The sequence below is a fragment of the Myxine glutinosa genome, chromosome 7 (genome assembly GCF_964187855.1).
Source record: "Myxine glutinosa chromosome 7, kmMyxGlut1.1, whole genome shotgun sequence".
Classification (NCBI taxonomy): Eukaryota; Metazoa; Chordata; class Myxini; order Myxiniformes; family Myxinidae; genus Myxine; species Myxine glutinosa.
In genome coordinates, this window is record NC_136267.1 from 9,482,197 (window position 1) to 9,506,981 (window position 24,785).

The 24,785-nt window shown below is 43.1% G+C and overlaps 1 protein-coding gene across 1 annotated transcript in view; it reads left to right on the plus strand.

Annotated features, from left to right (window-relative positions):
* The first annotated feature begins 11,125 nt into the window (after positions 1–11,125).
* The window catches only part of LOC137430972 (acetylcholine receptor subunit alpha), a 90,751-nt gene continuing 77,091 nt past the window's right edge, over positions 11,126–24,785 (plus strand). The window contains exons 1-2 of the mRNA XM_068121783.2: positions 11,126–11,494; positions 12,101–12,243. Of these exons, the coding sequence (XP_067977884.2) occupies positions 11,452–11,494; positions 12,101–12,243 (186 nt within the window). The 5' untranslated portion in view covers positions 11,126–11,451. The remainder of the gene's footprint in view (positions 11,495–12,100; positions 12,244–24,785) is intronic.

Consider the following 24,785-nt stretch of genomic DNA (forward strand, 5'->3'; position numbering starts at 1 on the left):
GCCAGACCTAGCCACAGCCATGCTACCACCTGCACGCCCGACTTAGCCACAGCCATGCTATGGCCTACACGCCCGACCGAGCCACAGCCATGCTATCACCTGCACGCCCGACCTAGCCACAGCCATGCGACCACCTACACGCCCGACCTAGCCACAGCCATGCTACCGCCTGCACGCCTGACCTAGCCACAGCCATGCTACCACCTGCACACCCGACTTAGCCACAGGCATGCTACCACCTGCATGCCCGACCTAGCCACAGCCATGCTACCGCCTGCACCCCCGAACTCGCCACAGCCATGCTACCGCCTGCACCCCCGACCTAGCCACAGCCATGCTACCACGTGCACGCCCGACCTAGCCACAGCCATGCTACCACCTGCACGCCCGACCTAGCCACAGCCATGCTACGGCCTACACGCCCGACCTAGCCACAGCCATGCTACCACCTGCACGCCCGACCTAGCCACAGCCATGCGACCACCTGCACGCCCGACCTCGCCACAGCCATGCTACCGCCTGCACGCCTGACCTAGCCACAGCCATGCTACCACCTGCACGCCCGACCTAGCCACAGGCATGCGACCACCTGCACGCCCGACATAGCCACAGCCATGCTACCACCTGCACGCCCGACATAGCCACAGCCATGCTACCACCTGCACGCCCGACCTAGCCACAGCCATGCTACGGCCTACACGCCCGACCTAGCCACAGCCATGCTACCACCTGCACGCCCGACCTAGCCACAGCCATGCTACCACCTGCACGCCCGACCTAGCCACAGCCATGCTACGGCCTACACGCCCGACCTAGCCACAGCCATGCTACCACCTGCACGCCCGACCTAGCCACAGCCATGCGACCACCTGCACGCCCGACCTCGCCACAGCCATGCTACCGCCTGCACGCCTGACCTAGCCACAGCCATGCTACCACCTGCACGCCCGACCTAGCCACAGGCATGCGACCACCTGCACGCCCGACATAGCCACAGCCATGCTACCACCTGCACGCCCGACCTAGCCACAGCCATGCTACCACCTGCACGCCCGACCTAGCCACAGCCATGCTACGGCCTACACGCCCGACCTAGCCACAGCCATGCTACCACCTGCACGCCCGACCTAGCCACAGCCATGCTACCACCTGCATGCCCGACCTAGCCACAGCCATGCTACCGCCTGCACCCCCGACCTCGCCACAGCCATGCTACCGCCTGCACCCCCGACCTAGCCACAGCCATGCTACCACCTGCACGCCAGACCTAGCCACAGCCATGCTACCACCTGCACGCCCGACTTAGCCACAGCCATGCTATGGCCTACACGCCCGACCGAGCCACAGCCATGCTATCACCTGCACGCCCGACCTAGCCACAGCCATGCGACCACCTACACGCCCGACCTAGCCACAGCCATGCTACCGCCTGCACGCCTGACCTAGCCACAGCCATGCTACCACCTGCACGCCCGACCTAGCCACAGGCATGCGACCACCTGCACGCCCGACATAGCCACAGCCATGCTACCACCTGCACGCCCGACATAGCCACAGCCATGCTACCACCTGCACGCCCGACCTAGCCACAGCCATGCTACCACCTGCACGCCCGACCTAGCCACAGCCATGCTACCACCTGCACGCCCGACTTAGCCACAGCCATGCTATGGCCTACACGCCCGACCTAGCCACAGCCATGCTACCACCTGCACACCCGACCTAGCCACAGCCATGCGACCACCTGCACGCCTGACCTAGCCACAGCCATGCTACCGCCTGCACGCCTGACCTAGCCACAGCCATGCTACCACCTGCACGCCCGACCTAGCCACAGCCATGCTACCGCCTGCACGCCCGACCTAGCCACAGCCATTCTACCACCTGCACACCCGACCTAGCCACAGGCATGCTACCACCTGCACGCCCGACCTAGCCACAGCCATGCTACCACCTGCACGCCCGACCTAGCCACAGCCATGCTACCACCTGCACGCCCGACCTAGCCACAGCCATGCTACCACCTGCACGCCCGACTTAGCCACAGCCATGCTATGGCCTACACGCCCGACCGAGCCACAGCCATGCTATCACCTGCACGCCCGACCTAGCCACAGCCATGCGACCACCTGCACGCCCGACCTAGCCACAGCCATGCTACCGCCTGCACGCCTGACCTAGCCACAGCCATGCTACCACCTGCACACCCGACTTAGCCACAGGCATGCTACCACCTGCATGCCCGACCTAGCCACAGCCATGCTACCACCTGCACGCCCGACCTAGCCACAGCCATGCTACCGCCTGCACCCCCGACCTAGCCACAGCCATGCTACCACGTGCACGCCCGACCTAGCCACAGGCATGCTACCACCTGCACGCCCGACCTAGCCACAGCCATGCTACCACCTGCACGCCCGACCTAGCCACAGCCATGCTACGGCCTACACGCCCGACCTAGCCACAGCCATGCTACCACCTGCACGCCCGACCTAGCCACAGCCATGCGACCACCTGCACGCCCGACCTCGCCAAAGCCATGCTACCGCCTGCACGCCTGACCTAGCCACAGCCATGCTACCACCTGCACGCCCGACCTAGCCACAGGCATGCGACCACCTGCACGCCCGACATAGCCACAGCCATGCTACCACCTGCACGCCCGACCTAGCCACAGCCATGCTACCACCTGCACGCCCGACCTAGCCACAGCCATGCTACCACCTGCACGCCCGACTTAGCCACAGCCATGCTATGGCCTACACGCCCGACCTAGCCACAGCCATGCTACCACCTGCACGCCCGACCTAGCCACAGCCATGCGACCACCTGCACGCCTGACCTAGCCACAGCCATGCTACCGCCTGCACGCCTGACCTAGCCACAGCCATGCTACCACCTGCACGCCCGACTTAGCCACAGCCATGCTATGGCCTACACGCCCGACCGAGCCACAGCCATGCTATCACCTGCACGCCCGACCTAGCCACAGCCATGCGACCACCTGCACGCCAGACCTAGCCACAGCCATGCTACCACCTGCACGCCCGACTTAGCCACAGCCATGCTATGGCCTACACGCCCGACCGAGCCACAGCCATGCTATCACCTGCACGCCCGACCTAGCCACAGCCATGCGACCACCTACACGCCCGACCTAGCCACAGCCATGCTACTGCCTGCACGCCTGACCTAGCCACAGCCATGCTACCACCTGCACACCCGACTTAGCCACAGGCATGCTACCACCTGCATGCCCGACCTAGCCACAGCCATGCTACCGCCTGCACCCCCGACCTCGCCACAGCCATGCTACCGCCTGCACCCCCGACCTAGCCACAGCCATGCTACCACGTGCACGCCCGACCTAGCCACAGCCATGCTACCACCTGCACGCCCGACCTAGCCACAGCCATGCTACGGCCTACACGCCCGACCTAGCCACAGCCATGCTACCACCTGCACGCCCGACCTAGCCACAGCCATGCGACCACCTGCACGCCCGACCTCGCCACAGCCATGCTACCGCCTGCACGCCTGACCTAGCCACAGCCATGCTACCACCTGCACGCCCGACCTAGCCACAGGCATGCGACCACCTGCACGCCCGACATAGCCACAGCCATGCTACCACCTGCACGCCCGACATAGCCACAGCCATGCTACCACCTGCACGCCCGACCTAGCCACAGCCATGCTACCACCTGCACGCCCGACCTAGCCACAGCCATGCTACCACCTGCACGCCCGACCTAGCCACAGCCATGCTATGGCCTACACGCCCGACCTAGCCACAGCCATGCTACCACCTGCACGCCCGACCTAGCCACAGCCATGCGACCACCTGCACGCCTGACCTAGCCACAGCCATGCTACCGCCTGCACGCCTGACCTAGCCACAGCCATGCTACCACCTGCACACCCGACTTAGCCACAGGCATGCTACCACCTGCACGCCCGACCTAGCCACAGCCATGCTACCACCTGCACGCCCGACCTAGCCACAGCCATGCTACCACTTGCACGCCTGACCTAGCCACAGCCATGCTACCGCCTGCACGCCTGACCTAGCCACAGCCATGCTACCACCTGCACGCCTGACCTAGCCACAGCCATGCTACCACCTGCACGCCCGACGTAGCCACAGCCATGCTACCACCTGCACGCCCGACGTAGCCACAGCCATGCTACCACCTGCACGCCCGACCTAGCCACAGCCATGCTACCACCTGCACGCCCGACCTAGTCACAGCCATGCTACCGCCTGCACGCCTGACCTAGCCACAGCCATGCTACCACCTGCACGCCCGACCTAGCCACAGCCATGCTGCCACCTGCACGCCCGACCTAGCCACAGCCATGCTACCACCTGCACGCCCGACGTAGCCACAGCCATGCTACCACCTGCACGCCCGACCTAGCCACAGCCATGCTACCACCTGCACGCCCGACCTAGTCACAGCCATGCTACCGCCTGCACGCCTGACCTAGCCACAGCCATGCTACCACCTGCACGCCCGACCTAGCCACAGCCATGCTACCACCTGCACGCCTGACCTAGCCACAGCCATGCTACCACCTGCACGCCCGACCTAGCCACAGCCATGCTACCACCTGCACGCCCAACCTAGCCACAGCCATGCTACCACCTGCACGCCCGACCTAGCCACAGCCATGCTACCACTTGCACGCCTGACCTAGCCACAGCCATGCTACCGCCTGCACGCCTGACCTAGCCACAGCCATGCTACCACCTGCACGCCCGACGTAGCCACAGCCATGCTACCACCTGCACGCCCGACGTAGCCACAGCCATGCTACCACCTGCACGCCCGACGTAGCCACAGCCATGCTACCACCTGCACGCCCGACCTAGCCACAGCCATGCTACCACCTGCACGCCCGACCTAGTCACAGCCATGCTACCGCCTGCACGCCTGACCTAGCCACAGCCATGCTACCACCTGCACGCCCGACGTAGCCACAGCCATGCTACCACCTGCACGCCCGACCTAGCCACAGCCATGCTACCACCTGCACGCCCGACCTAGTCACAGCCATGCTACCGCCTGCACGCCTGACCTAGCCACAGCCATGCTTCCACCTGCACGCCCGACCTAGCCACAGCCATGCTACCACCTGCACGCCCGACCTAGCCACAGCCACGCTACCGCCTGCACGCCCGACCTAGCCACAGCCATGCTACCACCTGCACGCCCGACCTAGCCACAGCCATGCTACCACCTGCACGCCCAACCTAGCCACAGCCATGCTACCACCTGCACGCCCGACCTAGCCACAGCCATGCTACCACCTGCACGCCCGACCTAGTCACAGCCATGCTACCGCCTGCACGACCGAACTAGTGGTCAATGTGAACAACCACCTGTACGCCCAGCTTTCCTGCGAGGGATTTTCATGGTACTCGGTACAAATCGATCTTCATCCATTGATTTTGTGCGATGAGCAAAAGGCCAGTTGTCCTCTCTTCATCTCTGAGTAATTAATTTTAATGGTGGAATGGTAATCCTGGAATGTTGCATTTGAAACATCTCCCTAAAGGTCAAGTGTAAAGCTCATGTGTACGATTCTGTGTTGGATTATTCAATAAACTTGCAATTGCCGTTGAATTTTAAGTGTCTGTTGTATCATTTTTAATGAAATTCACACCTTGTATTACAAACCTTCTTTCCATGACTCCCAAAGGAAATATCACGTGGTTGACAGTTTAGTGTAGCAGCATAGCAAACCTGTTGTGCATTTTGTCATACAAGCACCAAATTTGGCACAAATGTACATTAATATGTTGCGAACATTTTCAGATATTGGGCCACTTGAAATTCCGTAATTTTTTTTTTCAAATTTTTTCTAATTTCGTAATTTCAAATTTTTCGGGTGACACCGTCACAATTTCGGTCTTCGAGGCCGGCCGATATAGTGGGGCGGCTTAGCCCAAATATTCAAAAGAATTGTGCATTTTGTGATACAAGCACCAAATTTGGCACAAATGTACATTAATATGTTGCGAACATTGTGTGGTCAGCAATGAAGACGAGAGTCTGAATTACATGTATGCAAAAGACCTTGTGAACCAGTGAAGCAAATACACGGGTAAGCATGAATTAAATCTAGGGCATGATATAATTTCCATGATGTTTACCTCTACACTCAATGGTGGAAGGAGGTAATGTTTTGATCCCAGCTTGTCTGTATGTCTGTTTGTCTGTTAGTCCACAAAATTCCAGACAAAGCTTGTAGTAGTGGTAGTTGTAGTGGTAGTGGTGATAACAGAAATTGTTATATAGAACTGAACTTATATTATTATTATATGCAGAAAATAACTTCATTTCTATATGCCCTGCAGTGGACAGGTTAATTGGTTTATGCACTGAAGGGGTCACCCTGGTGTGCACTGCTGTGTTCTGCCTCACTGAGTTGTTCAGGTATGATGTACTCAGCACAAGCTTCCGGTCAGCCCGGAGGTGGGGGTGCGGGGCCTGTCACGGAACGTCAAAACAAACGGCCTGCCGGGGCCGCCCAAAAGTCGGGCGTGAGGGGCGGGGCGCGTCCACTAATGGAACGCCTCTCGCTTCCCAGATCGAGGGCCACGTGGTCAGGAGAACCTCGTCCCTTCCGGTCACACTTTGCCTATCGGTCGGCGTCGAAGACCGAAATTGTGACGGTGTCACCCGAAAAATTTGAAATTACGAAATTTGAAAAAATTTGAAAAAAAAAATTACGGAATTTCAAGTGGCCCAATATCTGAAAATGTTCGCAACATATTAATGTACATTTGTGCCAAATTTGGTGCTTGTTTCACAAAATGCACAATTCTTTTGAATATTTGGGCTAAGCCGCCCCACTAGTTGTATCAGTGGTCCATGGGATAATCATAGGCATATTGTGGTTACCTAGTACATCTTTGGTTGCTTTCATGATCTTTTTTATCATGATCGTTTTTATCATGAAAGCAAACAAAGGTGTCCTCCACAATAGCCCTTTGATTTTCCCATTGTCCACTGGGGGGTAGGAGGGGAGTAAAAAACATGGGGCATGACCATCACCTGTGGCCTGCGTCATCGCCCTATATCAATATAACATTGCCAGGTGTAGCCCATGTCGACCCTCAGATTAGTATTGCGGAAGTCATTTAGGGGTCCATACTCTTGCTTTGTCTCCTGTCTGTGGTGTGCGAGCGATTAACTTGAAGAAGAAACATTTTCCTGGTTCTTAGTTTTCTCACATCCTCAAGGCAGCCAGGTGTTGGCTTCACTGCTCAGGTGTGTCTGAGGATGCCCAGTCGGCGACTGGCTTTGGAGGCCAGCTTGGAAATGTTGTATATGGTTGTGTATGTATGTTGTTTTCGTATGCAGCCTGTGGCTGCTGGCTGCATCATTTCTCTGGAAGCGCATTTGTGCCGCTGATGCTGTGCCCCAATTACCAGCACGCTGGTATTCAATTTGCCCACCACGGAAGGATGACAGACTGAGTCAACCCACCTGGCGTTAATTCAACGACCGACTGGGATTCAAACTCAGGATCCTATGATCCCAAGCCGGCACCCAAACCGCTAAGCCAACACCAATACCAGGGAAGACCCAAAAGTACTGTATGTTTATTTGTTACCAAAACGTCTTCTTCTTCTTAAAATATATATAAAAATTAAAAATACGGTTCGTGAAGCAGTGAACGTAGTGAGATGATGAAGCTGTGTAACTATATATCTATTAATTACGTAATGTTTGATCGCCGGTTGCATCCTGTCTATTAATTACGGACTCTATTAATTATGTACTGTTGGTATATACCTTTCCGCCCTTTAGAATGCTGAGACCCCTTAGACCTTTGAAGACCATTTAAGTCCCCCAAGACCCTTAAATCCAACAAGACTCCTAAAGACACAACAGACCCTGAAGACACAGGAGACCCAAAAATCTCTAAAGACCCAAATTACCCCAAATACCCCAAAGACATAAAAGACCCTGAAGACCCAAAATACCCCAAAGAACCCAAATAACCCAAAGTCCCAAGAGACGCCAAAACACGTGAAGACCCTTAAAGACCCTGAAGACCCAAAATACCTCAAGGACCCAAAATACCCCCAAAGACCCTTAAAGACAGATGACCCCAAAGACCCCGAAGATTCAAAAGACCAAAAAGACCCCAAAGACCCAGAAGATCCAAAAGACCCTTGAAGACCCAGAAGACTCAAAAGACCCCAAAGATCATTAAAGACCATGAAGACCCTTAAGAGCCCCGTAAGATGATTTAGACAACTGTTCACCTGGCGGATATGAAGGGCTAACACCCAAAACGTGACCTTCCTTTGTTTCCGATGTTGGTTGACACCACCTTTGTCAACTTTGGTTTATACATAATGTCGTTGTATAAAAATACACCTTTCCTGTTATGTTCATTTTGTGAGCACCTTGTCCAAAGCATAACTCTTCTAACATTAATTTTTCACAGAAGAGGACGCCATGGTGTGATCTCGACAACTGGAAAGTGCAAACGAACAGCAAAGGTGAAGGTTCAGTGCGAAGACAGATGACCCCAAAGACCCCGAAGATTCAAAAGACCCAAAGGACCAAAAGAACCAAAAGAACCAAAAGACCCCAAAGACCCAGAAGACCCAAAAGACCCTGAAAGATCATGAAGACCCAGAAGACTCAAAAGACCCCAAAGATCATTAAAGACCATGAAGACCCTTAAGATCCCCGTAAGACGATTTAGACAACTGTTCACCTGGCGGATATGAAGGGCTAACACCCAAAACGTGACCTTCCTTTGTTTCCGATGTTGGTTGACACCACCTTTGTCAACTCTGGTTTATACATAATGTCGTCGTATAAAAGTACACCTTTCCTGTTATGTTCATTTTGTGAGCACCTTGTCCAAGGCATAACTCTTCTAACATTAATTATTCACAGAAGAGGACGCCATAGTGTGATCTCGACAACTGGAAAGTGCAAACGAACAGTAAAATGTCTCAATTTAGATCACATAGACAGCTGTCTTACAAATAGGCGTTACCGGATATGTCACCAAAGGAAAAATATCTACAACCACAACTGAATTCCAGACACCAGGTGCTGGAACTAAAATACTACATCATGGAATGGCCGGGACTCATCCATCAATAATGATGATATGTAACATACTCCACAGAGCATTAGTGCTGTTGAGGCAGTTTCTTGACAAGATTTTTGCTGGGTGGTTTAGTTGTGCTGGGAGGTTTGGTTGTGCTGGGAGATTTGGTTGTGCTGGGAGATTTGGTTCTGCTGGGAGGTTTGGTTCTGCTGGGAGGTTTGGTTCTGCTGGGAGGTTTGGTTGTGCTGCTGAGAGGTTTGGTTATCCGCGGGTGGTTTGGTTGTGTTCGCTGGCTAGTATAACTTGATAAGTTAACAAGGGAAAAGAAATATCCAAATGTAATAAGGGTATTTAATGATTTTAAACTTAATAAGGGTATTGTCGCGCGACTCCCCCTCGGTTAAGACCAGGGAAATCACAGATGGAAACGAGCTTACTTTGAGGTGTCAGGTCAATGGCGGATTTTCTATACACACGCGGGAGAAAGAAGGAAAGAAGAAGAAACGGTGAGATTAACCTGGCGGTTCGTGCGCAGTCTCCAACCTGCGAAAGTAACTCACAACGCAAATGGAATTTATGTACAAAAAGAAACACGTTTATTTTATGGAACCCGAGAACAATGGACGCGACGATAAATAAATAATGTTCCTAAATCGGGATCCCGCATACCTCACTTCAAATACAAGACAAATGGGAGAATATGAAAATAAATGTTTCGTTGTGTTTGTGAATGCGAGCTTATCTCAGTCTGGCAGTGTCGGGGATCGTCTGGCTCGAGCGCGTCGTCCGATGGAACTCCGGTCGGCGGGAAGTAGGCCTCGTTCCACCCCCGTTCGCGCTCCACCAGGCCCACATACGCCGCTGCACGGCAAGCCTTGCCCGTATGCTCGTCATTCGCACACCAACGCAGGGAAGAGAATCAACGGCGTTCCTTCTCTCCACCATCTTTCAAACTGCTCCTTCCTCCACCAAAGTCCGAAGGAAGAGAAGGTTCAGCGCGAAGGGGCAGTCCAGAGCAAGAGGGCAAAGTGAAGAGAGCAAAATGCTGGCGAGCGAGAGGTTTTACTCGCCGTCACGTGACGTCAGCCCTCCCATCCTCCAACCAGCACGGTGCCCCTTGACCTCACGAATCTTCTGATCACGTTGGTGTCCTCTCATTGGCCGAGCGCTTTTTGCCCTTCGTGTCATGCCATCGGTCGGTGCCCAATCAGTGCGTCGCTCCTTCCACCAATCACAGGGAAGCTTTCTGCTCTTCCCCTGACCAATCACACATCCTCCCCTACTCTGCCAATTGGTGACCTGCTATGGCGCCATAGTGCGTGGTTGCTTCCGGTCTGTTCTTCCAAAGTCATTGTGGCGGCGGGAGAATTTAATTAATGTGTGCACCAATGGATCTATCTACTGTATAAGAGTGCGTTGCCATACGGGACACCGGGATAATCACAAAGGGGATGACACACAATGGAATCTTATCCTTATTCCCTAATTCTAGTTACCAAGCCCTGCCCCCTCGTGGCGGGGACACAGATCCAACTTATCCGACAACCGGTCTGCAGAACTTATTACATCGAGCTTCTCTAGCACGACAGATGAAGCACCTACCGATGCAGATCTACCTAAATCTATATATGCCCCTACCCCAAAATTCATAATAATATTTAATGATTTTTTATTTAATAAAGGTATTTAATGATTTTTACTTAATAAGGGTATTTTATTATTTTTAACTCAATAAGGGTATTTAATGATTTTTTAATTAATAAGTGTATTTAATGATTTTTAACTTAATAAAAGTATTTAATGATTTTTTAGTTAATAAGGGCATTTAATATTTTTAACAGCCATCCCTAACAGTCACAATATGAATATAAACATCATTTTATTATTGGTCTCATGTAAACTGCAGGTTATTTTTGGCCTCGTTTTAACTGCAAGTTATTTTTGGTCTCGTGTTAACTGCAGGTTATTTTTGGTCTGAAACCACGAGGTCATGGATGCCAAGGCCGATCTGTAAGGGGACACCTGTAACATTTGTATTGGCCGATGGTTCTGAAGTTTGCGTAAACGTCCGCGCTGACAGCCGAACGAGCCGGAAAGTGAAGTTTTGTAAACGATCCTCCATTCACTCGTCGAGCGATAATAACCGTTTTATCACGAGTCGTCCGTCCTTCGTTTCGGGCCCGGGTGTGATTTGCCCCTCCATCTTCTTCCTGTGCCAACAGAGGGGGTGGTGGGCGTGTTCAGGGTCTTGTACAGCACGCCCTCTTCACACTCTACCTCCCCTCACCCACCTTTCCCAACTCTGCCGTCACCCCTTGTTCATACCCAGCTCTGCCCAATGCTCTTCCTCGCCAGTTCGTGATGAGACTTTATACGATCTTTCTACTTCTTCCCGTTTATGCAGGTGAGTATTCAAATAGAGGAAGGTAAAGAAGCTGTTTGTGTTTCCGTTTCACGCTGTTTTAACATGGACGACCTTCCTGTGATGTCGATGACCTGCCCGTGACACCTAATGATTGGTTTGCACCTGAGTGTTTAGCTGCAATTGATAAATTGCAGTGTGTTCACGAATACTCACATCTTAAACACACCAGGTGTCACAACCTGTGCTCATGCACAGCAGGAGTCGAGGAGCAGACAACCGCAGTTGCTTGCTTTTGATGGATCTGAAGTGGACTCACAAAAGATCTAATAAGTTTAGATTAACCTCAATGAGTTACTTGAAACTACGAGTTAAATGCCCCGTTTCCTTGAGCACGTCTCACATGTAAAGCCGCATTAAGCTTGCAGTGGAAACGTTCAAGTCTAGAACTGCCTCGAGGTCAGAGTAAGAACCTCATGTTGAGCATCAGCAGATCACAAATGTATGATGAGTGCTGTAGTTTCCTTAACATGCAGCGTCAGTCTCGGTTTCAGCGATTTGAAGATGATGCAGCTTCATGTTATTTCACTTATAATCAAATGGCCAGTAACTTTGCATTCAACTGAGATAACCTCGCCCACCTCACAGACTTGGTGGAATCATGGGACACCGAGACCAGGTTAATGGCGAAGCTCTTCTCAAACTACAACAAAGTCATTCGGCCGGTAAAGAAGTACAATGATCTTGTCTACGTCACTGTTGGATTACAGCTTCTCCAGCTCACCAGCGTGGTGAGGAATGCTGAGTAATGACCCCTCTTTAATTTATTTTAGCATGTCACTCACATTGGATTTATTCCATAATCGGTACAATAATTTAAAGCCGAGTTGCTACAATTTCGTTTCTTAGTGCTTTAACCTACTATTTCTTTAACAACCAAAGGTATTCTTTAAACACTTTCTCAATAAGCTAAGTTATTCTTTAAACTTTGATTAATAACCAAAAGTATTCTTTAGTCACTTTGTTTGATAACCAAGATTATTATTTTTTGTTTAATAACCAAAATTATTCTCTAAACACTTTGTTTAATAAGCCAAGTTATTCTCTAAACACTTTGTTTAATAAGCCGAGTTATTCTCTAAACACTTTGTTTAATAAGCCAAGTTATTCTCTAAACACTTTGTTTAATAAGCCGAGTTATTCTCTAAACACTTTGTTTAATAAGCCGAGTTATTCTCTAAACACTTTGTTTAATAAGCCGAGTTATTCTCTAAACACTTTGTTTAATAAGCCTAGTTATTCTCTAAACACTTTGTTTAATAAGCCGAGTTATTCTCTAAACACTTTGTTTAATAAGCCGAGTTATTCTCTAAACACTTTGTTTAATAAGCCTAGTTATTCTCTAAACACTTTGTTTAATAAGCCAAGTTATTCTCTAAACACTTTGTTTAATAAGCCTAGTTATTCTCTAAACACTTTGTTTAATAAGCCAAGTTATTCTCTAAACACTTTGTTTAATAAGCCAAGTTATTCTCTAAACACTTTGTTTAATAAGCCAAGTTATTCTCTAAACACTTTGTTTAATAAGCCAAGTTATTCTCGAAACACTTTGCTTAATAAGCCAAGTTATTCTCTAAACACTTTGCTTAATAAGCCAAGTTATTCTCTAAACACTTTGTTTAATAAGCCAAGTTATTCTCTAAACGCTTTGTTTAATAAGCCTAGTTATTCTCTAAACACTTTGTTTAATAAGCCAAGTTATTTTCGAAACACTTTGCTTAATAAGCCTAGTTATTCTCTAAACAATTTGTTTGATAAGCCTAGTTATTCTCTAAACACTTTGTTTAATAAGCCAAGTTATTCTCTAAACACTTTGTTTAATAAGCCTAGTTATTCTCTAAACACTTTGTTTAATAAGCCAAGTTATTCTCTGAACACTTTGTTTAATAAGCCTAGTTATTCTCTAAACACTTTGTTTGATAAGCCTAGTTATTCTCTAAACACTTTGTCTAATAAGCCTAGTTATTCTCTGAACACTTTGTTTAATAAGCCTAGTTATTCTCTAAACACTTTGTTTAATAAGCCAAGCTATTCTCTAAACACTGTATAATAAGCCAAGTTATTCTCTAAACACTTTGTTTAATAAGCCTAGTTATTCTCTAAACACTTTGTTTAATAAGCCAAGTTATTCTCTGAACACTTTGTTTAATAAGCCTAGTTATTCTCTAAACACTTTGTTTAATAAGCCTAGTTATTCTCTAAACACTTTGTTTGATAAGCCTAGTTATTCTCTAAACACTTTGTCTAATAAGCCTAGTTATTCTCTGAACAATTTGTTTAATAAGCCTAGTTATTCTCTAAACACTTTGTTTAATAAGCCAAGCTATTCTCTAAACACTGTATAATAAGCCAAGTTATTCTCTAAACACTTTGTTTAATAAGCCGAGTTATTCTCTAAACACTTTGTTTAATAAGCCTAGTTATTCTCTAAACACTTTGTTTAATAAGCCAAGTTATTCTCTAAACACTTTGTTTAATAAGCCTAGTTATTCTCTAAACACTTTGTTTAATAAGCCTAGTTATTCTCTAAACACTTTGTTTAATAAGCCAAGTTATTCTCTAAACACTTTGTTTAATAAGCCAAGTTATTCTCTAAACACTTTGTTTAATAAGCCAAGTTATTCTCTACACACTTTGTTTAATAAGCCAAGTTATTCTCGAAACACTTTGCTTAATAAGCCAAGTTATTCTCTAAACACTTTGCTTAATAAGCCGAGTTATTCTCTAAACACTTTGCTGAATAAGCCAAGTTATTCTCGAAACACTTTGTTTAATAAGCCAAGTTATTCTCTAAACACTATGTTTAATAAGCCAAGTTATTCTCTAAACACTATGTTTAATAAGCCTAGTTATTCTCGAAACACTTTGTTTAATAAGCCTAGTTATTCTCGAAACACTTTGTCTAATAAGCCGTTATTCTCTAAACACTTTGTTTAATAAGCCAAGTTATTCTCCAAACACTTTGTTTAATAAGCCTAGTTATTCTCTAAACACTTTGTTTAATAAGCCAATTTATTCTCTAAACACTTTGTTTAATAAGCCTCGTTATTCTCTAAACACTTTGTCTAATAAGCCAAGTTATTCTCCAAACACTTTGTCTAATAAGCCAAGTTATTCTCTAAACACTTTGTTTAATAAGCCAAGTTATTCTCTAAACACTTTGTTTAATAAGCCTAGTTATTCTCTAAACACTTGTTTAATAAGCCTAGTTATTCTCTAAACACTTTGTTTAATAAGCCTAGTTATTCTCTAAACACTTTGTTTAATAAGCCAAGTTATTCTCTTAACACTTTGTTTAATAAGCCAAGTTATTCTCGCAACACTTTGTTTAATAAGCCAAGTTATTCTCTAAACACTTTGTTTAATAAGCCAAGTTATTCTCTAAACACTTTGTTTAATCAGCCAAGTTATTCTCCAAACACTTTGTTTTATAAGCCAAGTTATTCTCTAAACACTTTGTTTAATAAGCCAAGTTATTCTCTCAACACTTTGTTTAATAAGCCTAGTTATTCTCTAAACACTTTGTTTAATAAGCCAAGTTATTCTCTAAACACTTTGTTTAATAAGCCTAGTTATTCTCAAAACACTTTGTTTAATAAGCCAAGTTATTCTCTAAACACTTTGTTTAATAAGCCAAGTTATTCTCTAAACACTTTGTTTAATAAGCCTAGTTATTCTCAAAACACTTTGTTTAATAAGCCTAGTTATTCTCTAAACACTTTGTTTAATAAGCCAAGTTATTCTCTCAACACTTTGTTTAATAAGCCAAGTTATTCTCCAAACACTTTGTTTAATAAGCCTAGTTATTCTCTAAACACTTTGTTTAATAAGCCAAGTTATTCTCTAAACACTTTGTTTAATAAGCCTCGTTATTCTCTAAACACTTTGTTTAATAAGCCTCGTTATTCTCTAAACACTTTGTCTAATAAGCCAAGTTATTCTCCAAACACTTTGTCTAATAAGCCAAGTTATTCTCTAAACACTTTGTTTAATAAGCCTAGTTATTCTCCAAAACTTTGTTTAATAAGCCTAGTTATTCTCTAAACACTTTGTTTAATAAGCCAAGTTATTCTCTAAACACTTTGTTTTATAAGCCTCGTTATTCTCTAAACACTTTGTTTAATAAGCCTCGTTATTCTCTAAACACTTTGTCTAATAAGCCAAGTTATTCTCCAAACACTTTGTCTAATAAGCCAAGTTATTCTCTAAACACTTTGTCTAATAAGCCAAGTTATTCTCTAAACACTTTGTTTAATAAGCCTAGTTATTCTCTAAACACTTTGTTTAATAAGCCTAGTTATTCTCTAAACACTTTGTTTAATAAGCCTAGTTATTCTCTAAACACTTTGTTTAATAAGCCTAGTTATTCTCTAAACACTTTGTTTAATAAGCCAAGTTATTCTCTAAACACTTTGTTTAATAAGCCAAGTTATTCTCTAAACACTTTGTTTAATAAGCCAAGTTATTCTCTAAACACTTTGTTTAATAAGCCAAGTTATTCTCTAAACACTTTGTTTAATAAGCCAAGTTATTCTCTAAACACTTTGTTTAATCAGCCAAGTTATTCTCCAAACACTTTGTTTAATAAGCCAAGTTATTCTCTAAACACTTTGTTTAATAAGCCAAGTTATTCTCCAAACACTTTGTCTAATAAGCCAAGTTATTCTCTAAACACTTTGTTTAATAAGCCAAGTTATTCTCCAAACACTTTGTTTAATAAGCCAAGTTATTCTCTAAACACTTTGTTTAATAAGCCAAGTTATTCTCCAAACACTTTGTTTAATAAGCCTAGTTATTCTCTAAACACTTTGTTTAATAAGCCAAGTTATACTCTAAACACTTTGTTTAATAAGCCTCGTTATACTCTAAACACTTTGTTTAATAAGCCTCGTTATTCTCTAAACACTTTGTTTAATAAGCCTCGTTATTCTCCAAACACTTTGTCTAATAAGCCAAGTTATTCTCTAAACACTTTGTCTAATAAGCCAAGTTATTCTCTAAACACTTTGTTTAATAAGCCTAGTTATTCTCTAAACACTTTGTTTAATAAGCCTAGTTATTCTCTAAACACTTTGTTTAATAAGCCTAGTTATTCTCTAAACACTTTGTTTAATAAGCCTAGTTATTCTCTAAACACTTTGTTTAATAAGCCTAGTTATTCTCTAAACACTTTGTTTAATAAGCCAAGTTATTCTCTAAACACTTTGTTTAATAAGCCAAGTTATTCTCTAAACACTTTGTTTAATAAGCCAAGTTATTCTCTAAACACTTTGTTTAATAAGCCAACTTATTCTCTAAACACTTTGTTTAATAAGCCAAGTTATTCTCTAAACACTTTGTTTAATCAGCCAAGTTATTCTCCAAACACTTTGTTTAATAAGCCAAGTTATTCTCTAAACACTTTGTTTAATAAGCCAAGTTATTCTCTAAACACTTTGTTTAATAAGCCTAGTTATTCTCTAAACACTTTGTTTAATAAGCCAAGTTATTCTCGAAACACTTTGCTTAATAAGCCTAGTTATTCTCTAAACACTTTGTTTAATAAGCCTAGTTATTCTCTAAACACTTTGTTTAATAAGCCTAGTTATTCTCTAAACACTTTGTTTAATAAGCCTAGTTATTCTCTAAACACTGTTTAATAAGCCTAGTTATTCTCTAAACACTTTGTTTAATAAGCCTAGTTAGTGCTCTAAACACTTTGTTTAATAAGCCAAGTTATTCTCTAAACACTTTGTTTAATAAGCCTAGTTATTCTCAAAACACTTTGTTTAATAAGCCTAGTTATTCTCTAAACACTTTGTTTAATAAGCCAAGTTATTCTCTAAACACTTTGTTTAATAAGCCAAGTTATTCTCTAAACACTTTGTCTAATAAGCCAAGTTATTCTCTAAACACTTTGTTTAATAAGCCAAGTTATTCTCTAAACACTTTGTTTAATAAGCCTAGTTATTCTCTAAACACTTTGTTTAATAAGTCAAGTTATTCTCTAAACACTTTGTTTAATAAGCCAAGTTATTCTCTAAACACTTTGTTTAATCAGCCAAGTTATTCTCTAAACACTTTGTTTAATAAGCCTAGTTATTCTCGAAACACTTTGTTTAATAAGCCAAGTTATTCTCTAAACACTTTGTTTAATAAGCCTAGTTATTCTCTAAACACTTTGTTTAATAAGCCAAGTTATTCTCGAAACACTTTGCTTAATAAGCCTAGTTATTCTCTAAACACTTTGTTTAATAAGCCTAGTTATTCTCTAAACACTTTGTTTAATAAGCCTAGTTATTCTCTAAACACTTTGTTTAATAAGCCTAGTTATTCTCTAAACACTGTTTAATAAGCCTAGTTATTCTCTAAACACTTTGTTTAATAAGCCTAGTTAGTGCTCTAAACACTTTGTTTAATAAGCCAAGTTATTCTCTAAACACTTTGTTTAATAAGCCTAGTTATTCTCAAAACACTTTGTTTAATAAGCCTAGTTATTCTCAAAACACTTTGTTTAATAAGCCTAGTTATTCTCTAAACACTTTGTTTAATAAGCCAAGTTATTCTCTAAACACTTTGTTTAATAAGCCAAGTTATTCTCTAAACACTTTGTCTAATAAGCCAAGTTATTCTCTAAACACTTGGTTTAATAAGCCAAGTTATTCTCTAAACACTTTGTTTAATAAGCCTAGTTATTCTCTAAACACTTTGTTTAATAAGTCAAGTTATTCTCTGAACACTTTGTTTAATAAGCCAAGTTATTCTCTAAACACTTTGTTTAATAAGCCAAGTTATTCTCTAAACACTTTGTTTAATAAGCCAAGTTATTCTCGAAACACTTTGTTTAATAAGCCAAGTTATTCTCTAAACACTTTGTTTAATAAGCCTAGTTATTCTCCAAACACTTTGTTTAATAAGCCAAGTTATTCTCTAAACACTTTGCTTGATAAGCCTAGTTATTCTCGAAACACTTTGTTTAATAAGCCTAGTTATTCTCTGAACACTTTGTTTAATAAGCCAAGTTATTCTCTAAATACTTTGTTTAATAAGCCTAGTTATTCTCTAAACACTTTGTTTAATAAGCCTAGTTATTCTCGAAACACTTTGTTTAATAAGCCAAGTTATTCTCGAAACACTTTGTCTAATAAGTCAAGTTATTCTCTAAACACTTTCTTTAATAAGCCTAGTTATTCTCTAAACACTTTGTTTAATAAGCCAAGTTATTCTCTAAACACTTTGTTTAATAAGCCTAGTTATTCTCTAAACACTTTGTTTAATAAGCCTAGTTATTCTCTAAACACTTTGTTTAATAAGCCTAGTTATTCTCTAAACACTTTGTTTAATAAGCCTAGTTATTCTCGAAACACTTTGTTTAATAAGCCAAGTTATTCTCTAAACACTTTCTTTAATAAGCCTAGTTATTCTCGAAACACTTTGTCTAATAAGTCAAGTTATTCTCTAAACACTTTCTTTAATAAGCCTAGTTATTCTCTAAACACTTTCTTTAATAAGCCTAGTTATTCTCTAAACACTTTCTTTAATAAGCCTAGTTATTCTCTAAACACTTTGTTTAATAAGCCTAGTTATTCTCTAAACACTTTGTTTAATAAGCCTAGTTATTCTCGAAACACTTTGTTTAATAAGCCTAGTTATTCTCGAAACACTTTGTTTAATAAGCCTAGTTATTCTCTAAACACTTTCTTTAATAAGCCTAGTTATTCTCTAAACACTTTGTTTAATAAGCCTAGTTATTCTCGAAAAACTTTGTTTAATAAGCCTAGTTATTCTCGAAACACTTTGTTTAATAAGCCTAGTTATTCTCTAAACACTTTGTTTAATAAGCCAAGTTATTCTCTAAACACTTTCTTTAATAAGCCTAGTTATTCTCTAAACACTTTGTTTAATAAGCCTAGTTATTCTCGAAACACTTTGTTTAATAAGCCTAGTTATTCTCTAAACACTTTGTTTAATAAGCCAAGTTATTCTCTAAACACTTTCTTTAATAAGCCTAGTTATTCTCGAAACACTTTGTTTAATAAGCCTAGTTATTCTCTAAACACTTTGTTTAATAAGCCTAGTTATTCTCTAAACACTTTGTTTAATAAGCCAAGTTATTCTCTAAACACTTTCTTTAATAAGCCTAGTTATTCTCTAAACACTTTGTTTAATAAGCCAAGTTATTCTCTAAACACTTTGTTTAATAAGCCTAGTTATTCTCGAAACACTTTGTTTAATAAGCCAAGTTATTCTCTAAACACTTTCTTTAATAAGCCTAGTTATTCTCTAAACACTTTGTTTAATAAGCCTAGTTATTCTCGAAACACTTTGTTTAATAAGCCTAGTTATTCTCTAAACACTTTGCTTAATAAGCCTAGTTATTCTCTAAACACTTTGTTTAATAAGTCAAGTTATTCTCTAAACACTTTTTTTTTTGTTTTTTTTGTTTTGTATACAAGATCGAGGCTCGTGAAAGAGCTAACATTAATCACACAAAAAGACAAACCGACACACAAAACACAAAAAAAGGGGAGCGGCAGACAAGATGGGGAGGGAGGGGGAAGGACACAAACACAACATTTGAGAGCAGGGACATCGGGAGGACTTGGGGGGAGGTGGGAGAGGAATAAAACATATGAACACTGCAAGGACTCTGGGGTGAATTACCGGGGGTAGAAAAGATCAAGGTTTTCGATGGGGGAAGATAAGAGATGGTGGTGAACAGCTGTTTTAAAGACCTGGAGGGAGGAGTGGGATTGAAGGGAGTGGGGGAGTTTGTTCCAGAGGCGGGAGAAAAGGGGAATGAAAGAGTGAAGGTGAGCAGAGAGCCTAGACTTTGGCAGTTTAACCAGAAGAGGGTTGCAGGCAGATCTTGTGCGACCTGAAGGAATATTGGGGGGACAGAGCACAGAGAGAGCTGGGGGAGCAAGGCCGGAGAGGAGTCGGTAGAAGACAGAAAGACCACCAACCTGCCTGCGGTGAGTGAGTGAAAGGCCCTCGGAGTTGACTACATCGCAGGAGATTCCAATGATTCTGAAATCTTTGGCCTCAACAGCGTGAAGCCGAGCAAGGTGTGAGGCAGGAGCACCAGCCCAGAGGGGGGAAAAGTATTCCATTGAGCTGCGGATGAAAGCCTTGTATGTGGTGAGGAGCTCAGGTGTGCCAAGGAAGGACTTCGCACGACGGAGGATGCCCAGTCGGCGACTGGCTTTGGGGGCCAGCTTGGAAATGTGGTTTTCCCAAGAAAGATCATGGCAGATAGTGAGACCCAAAAGCTTGAGCGACAGAACTTCTTGGAGAGGATTGTTGAGAAAGTAGATGGGAGGGTTGTCCAGTCGGTCCTTTCGGAGAGACATTGTAAGAGTGTGAGATTTGTCAGGATTGAAAGACATGTTCCACTTGTTTGACCAGTCTGTGATTTTGTCCAGGTCTGCAGAGAGTGAGGACGCTGCAGACTGCCGATCTGAGGGATGAGGAATGGAGCGGCAGATAGTGGAGTCATCAGCAAAGAGATAGAGAGGATTTTCCAGAGAGTCTGAGAGATCATTGATGAAGACCAGAAATAGCACAGGGCCCAGAACACTACCTTGGGGAACTCCAGCCAGAAGGGGAAGGGAAGATGAGAGAAATCCATTCAGGGCCACACGTTGCCTACGACCAGAGAGGAAATCTGCAAGCCATGAGTGGAGATTTCCCTGAATACCATAGGAGGTGAGTTTGGTGAGCAGAGCTGGGTGCCAGACCGTATCGAAGGCACGTGATATGTCAAGTGAGACAGCTCTGATTTCCTGTTTGGCATTGAGGACCTCCATCCATTGTTGAGACAGCAGAAGCAACATGTCCAGAGTAGAATGACCTGGTCTGAATCCAAATTGATGATCAGAGATCAAGCCATTGGAGAAGAGGAAGGATTTGATATCTGAAGCAATGATGGATCCATGACTTTGCTGATAATTGGGAGCAGGCTGATTGGTCTGTAGTTGCAAGGATCTGTTTTTGCACCTTTTTTGTGTAAAGCGGTAATGTTTGCTGATTTCCAAGATGCTGGCAGATGACCTTGAGCAAAAGAGAGGGTGAAAAGAACAGAGAGAGGGTGAGATAGAGCGGCAGAGCAGGATTTTAGGACCCGAGGGCTGATGCCATCTGGTCCAGTTGCAGAATCAGCGTCGAGGTTTGATAAAAACTTCTCCACCTTGTCAGGAGAGAAGGATACAGAGTCCAGGAGCAGTTGGGTTCGACTGGGAAAGGTGGGAACAGAGAGAGATGGGTTTGGGACACAAGATTTTGAGGCAAACACAGAGTTGAGGCATTCGGCTTTGTCACGTGCGGGGTCAACTGTGTAACCATTTGAGGTAAGGGAGGGGATGGAGGGGGAACAAACACCAGAAACGGATTTGACCAGACGCCACCAGGATTTGGAGGAAGGAGACAGGTTTGAGAGTTCAATCTTGAGTGTGGAGAGATAGTGCTTCCTGGCACTCCTGAGGGTAGAAACACACTTGTTTCGAGCTTGGTGGAAGGAACTGAGATTGCCTTCAGTTGGATTTGCCTTCCAAGATGCAAAGGCAAGTTGTTTCAGGGCAACTGCCTCACCACAAGATTCAGTGTACCATGGACGGGAGGAAGGGTAAGACAACTGAAGACGAGATGGGATAAATCTGTGCATGAGAGAAAGCAGTTTGCTTTGGAAGAATTCCCAGGATGAGTTGATGTCAGAGGCATTAGAGATGGGAGACCAGTCCAGTTGATTGATGGCTGCTTGCAGACCGTGCCAGTCGGCCTGAGTGAAATGCCAGACTCGTCGACGCTGAGGAGGCTCTCTGAGAATGGCCAAAGAGATGTCCACTTTAACAAGCACATGATCAGAAGAACCGATTGGAGCAGAAGAAGAGCAGCAGACATTTGCAGGGAAGTTCTCTGATTTGTTTAATAAGTCAAGTTATTCTCTAAACACTTTGTTTAATAAGCCTCGTTATTCTCTAAACCCTTTGTCTCATAAGCCAAGTTATTCTCCAAACACTTTGTCTCATAAACCAAGTTATTCTCTAAACACTTTGTTTAATAAGCCAAGTTATTCTCTAAACACTTTGCTTAATAAGCCTAGTTATTCTCTAAACACTTTGTTTAATAAGCCAAGTTATTCTCTAAACACTTTGTTTAATAACCCAAGTTATTCTCGAAACACTTTGTTTAATAAGCCTAGTTATTCTCGAAACACTTTGTCTAATAAGCCGTTATTCTCCAAACACTTTGTTTAATAAGCCTAGTTATTCTCTAAACACTTTGTTTAATAAGCCAAGTTATTCTCTAAACACTTTGCTTAATAAGCCTAGTTATTCTCTAAACACTTTGTTTAATAAGCCTCGTTATTCTCTAAACACTTTGTTTAATAAGCCTCGTTATTCTCTAAACACTTTGTCTAATAAGCCAAGTTATTCTCCAAACACTTTGTCTAATAAGCCAAGTTATTCTCTGAACACTTTGTTTAATAAGCCAAGTTATTCTCTAAACACTTTGTCTAATAAGCCAAGTTATTCTCTAAACACTTTGTTTAATAAGCCAAGTTATTCTCTAAACACTTTGTTTAATAAGCCAAGTTATTCTCTAAACACTTTGTCCAATAAGCCAAGTTATTCTCTAAACACTTTGTTTAATAAGCCTAGTTATTCTCTAAACACTTTGTTTAATAAGCCTAGTTATTCTCTAAACACTTTGTTTAATAAGCCTAGTTATTCTCTAAACACTTTGTTTAATAAGCCAAGTTATTCTCTAAACACTTTGTTTAATAAGCCTAGTTATTCTCTAAACACTTTGTTTAATAAGCCTAGTTATTCTCTTAACACTTTGTCTCATAAGCCAAGTTATTCTCTAAACACTTTGTTTAATAAGCCTAGTTATTCTCTAAACACTTTGTTTAATAAGCCTCGTTATTCTCTAAACCCTTTGTCTCATAAGCCAAGTTATTCTCCAAACACTTTGTCTCATAAGCCAAGTTATTCTCTTAACACTTTGTTTAATAAGCCAAGTTATTCTCTAAACACTTTGTTTAATAAGCCAAGTTATTCTCTAAACACTTTGCTTAATAAGCCTAGTTATTCTCTAAACACTTTGTTTAATAAGCCAAGTTATTCTCTAAACACTTTGTTTAATAAGCCAAGTTATTCTCGAAACACTTTGTTTAATAAGCCTAGTTATTCTCGAAACACTTTGTCTAATAAGCCGTTATTCTCCAAACACTTTGTTTAATAAGCCTAGTTATTCTCTAAACACTTTGTTTAATAAGCCAAGTTATTCTCTAAACACTTTGCTTAATAAGCCTAGTTATTCTCTAAACACTTTGTTTAATAAGCCTCATTATTCTCTAAACACTTTGTTTAATAAGCCTCGTTATTCTCTAAACACTTTGTCTAATAAGCCAAGTTATTCTCCAAACACTTTGTCTAATAAGCCAAGTTATTCTTTGAACACTTTGTTTAATAAGCCAAGTTATTCTCTAAACACTTTGTTTAATAAGCCAAGTTATTCTCTAAACACTTTGCTTAATAAGCCTAGTTATTCTCTAAACACTTTGTTTAATAAGCCTCATTATTCTCTAAACACTTTGTTTAATAAGCCTCGTTATTCTCTAAACACTTTGTCTAATAAGCCAAGTTATTCTCCAAACACTTTGTCTAATAAGCCAAGTTATTCTTTGAACACTTTGTTTAAAATGCCAAGTTATTCTCTAAACACTTTGTTTAATAAGCCTAGTTATTCTCTAAACACTTTGTTTAATAAGCCTAGTTATTCTCTAAACACTTTGTTTAATAAGCCTAGTTATTCTCTAAACACTTTGTTTAATAAGCCAAGTTATTCTCTAAACACTTTGTTTAATAAGCCTAGTTATTCTCTAAACACTTTGTTTAATAAGCCTAGTTATTCTCTAAACACTTTGTCTAATAAGCCAAGTTATTCTCTAAACACTTTGTTTAATAAGCCTAGTTATTCTCTAAACACTTTGTTTAATAAGCCTAGTTATTCTCTAAACACTTTGCTTAATAAGCCAAGTTATTCTCTGAACAGTTTGTTTAATAAGCGAAGTTATTCTCTAAAAACTTTGTTTAATAAGCCAAGTTATTCTCTGAACAGTTTGTTTAATAAGCCTAGTTATTCTCTAAACACTTTGTTTAACTAGAACGTTACTCAGTAGAGAGCATACCTCCGCCTGATTGGCCATATCACTCAATGTTGAAGAATCACTCAAAAATTTATACCAGCTGGATCCGGATCCAGATCCTCACCAAAATTGAATAAATTC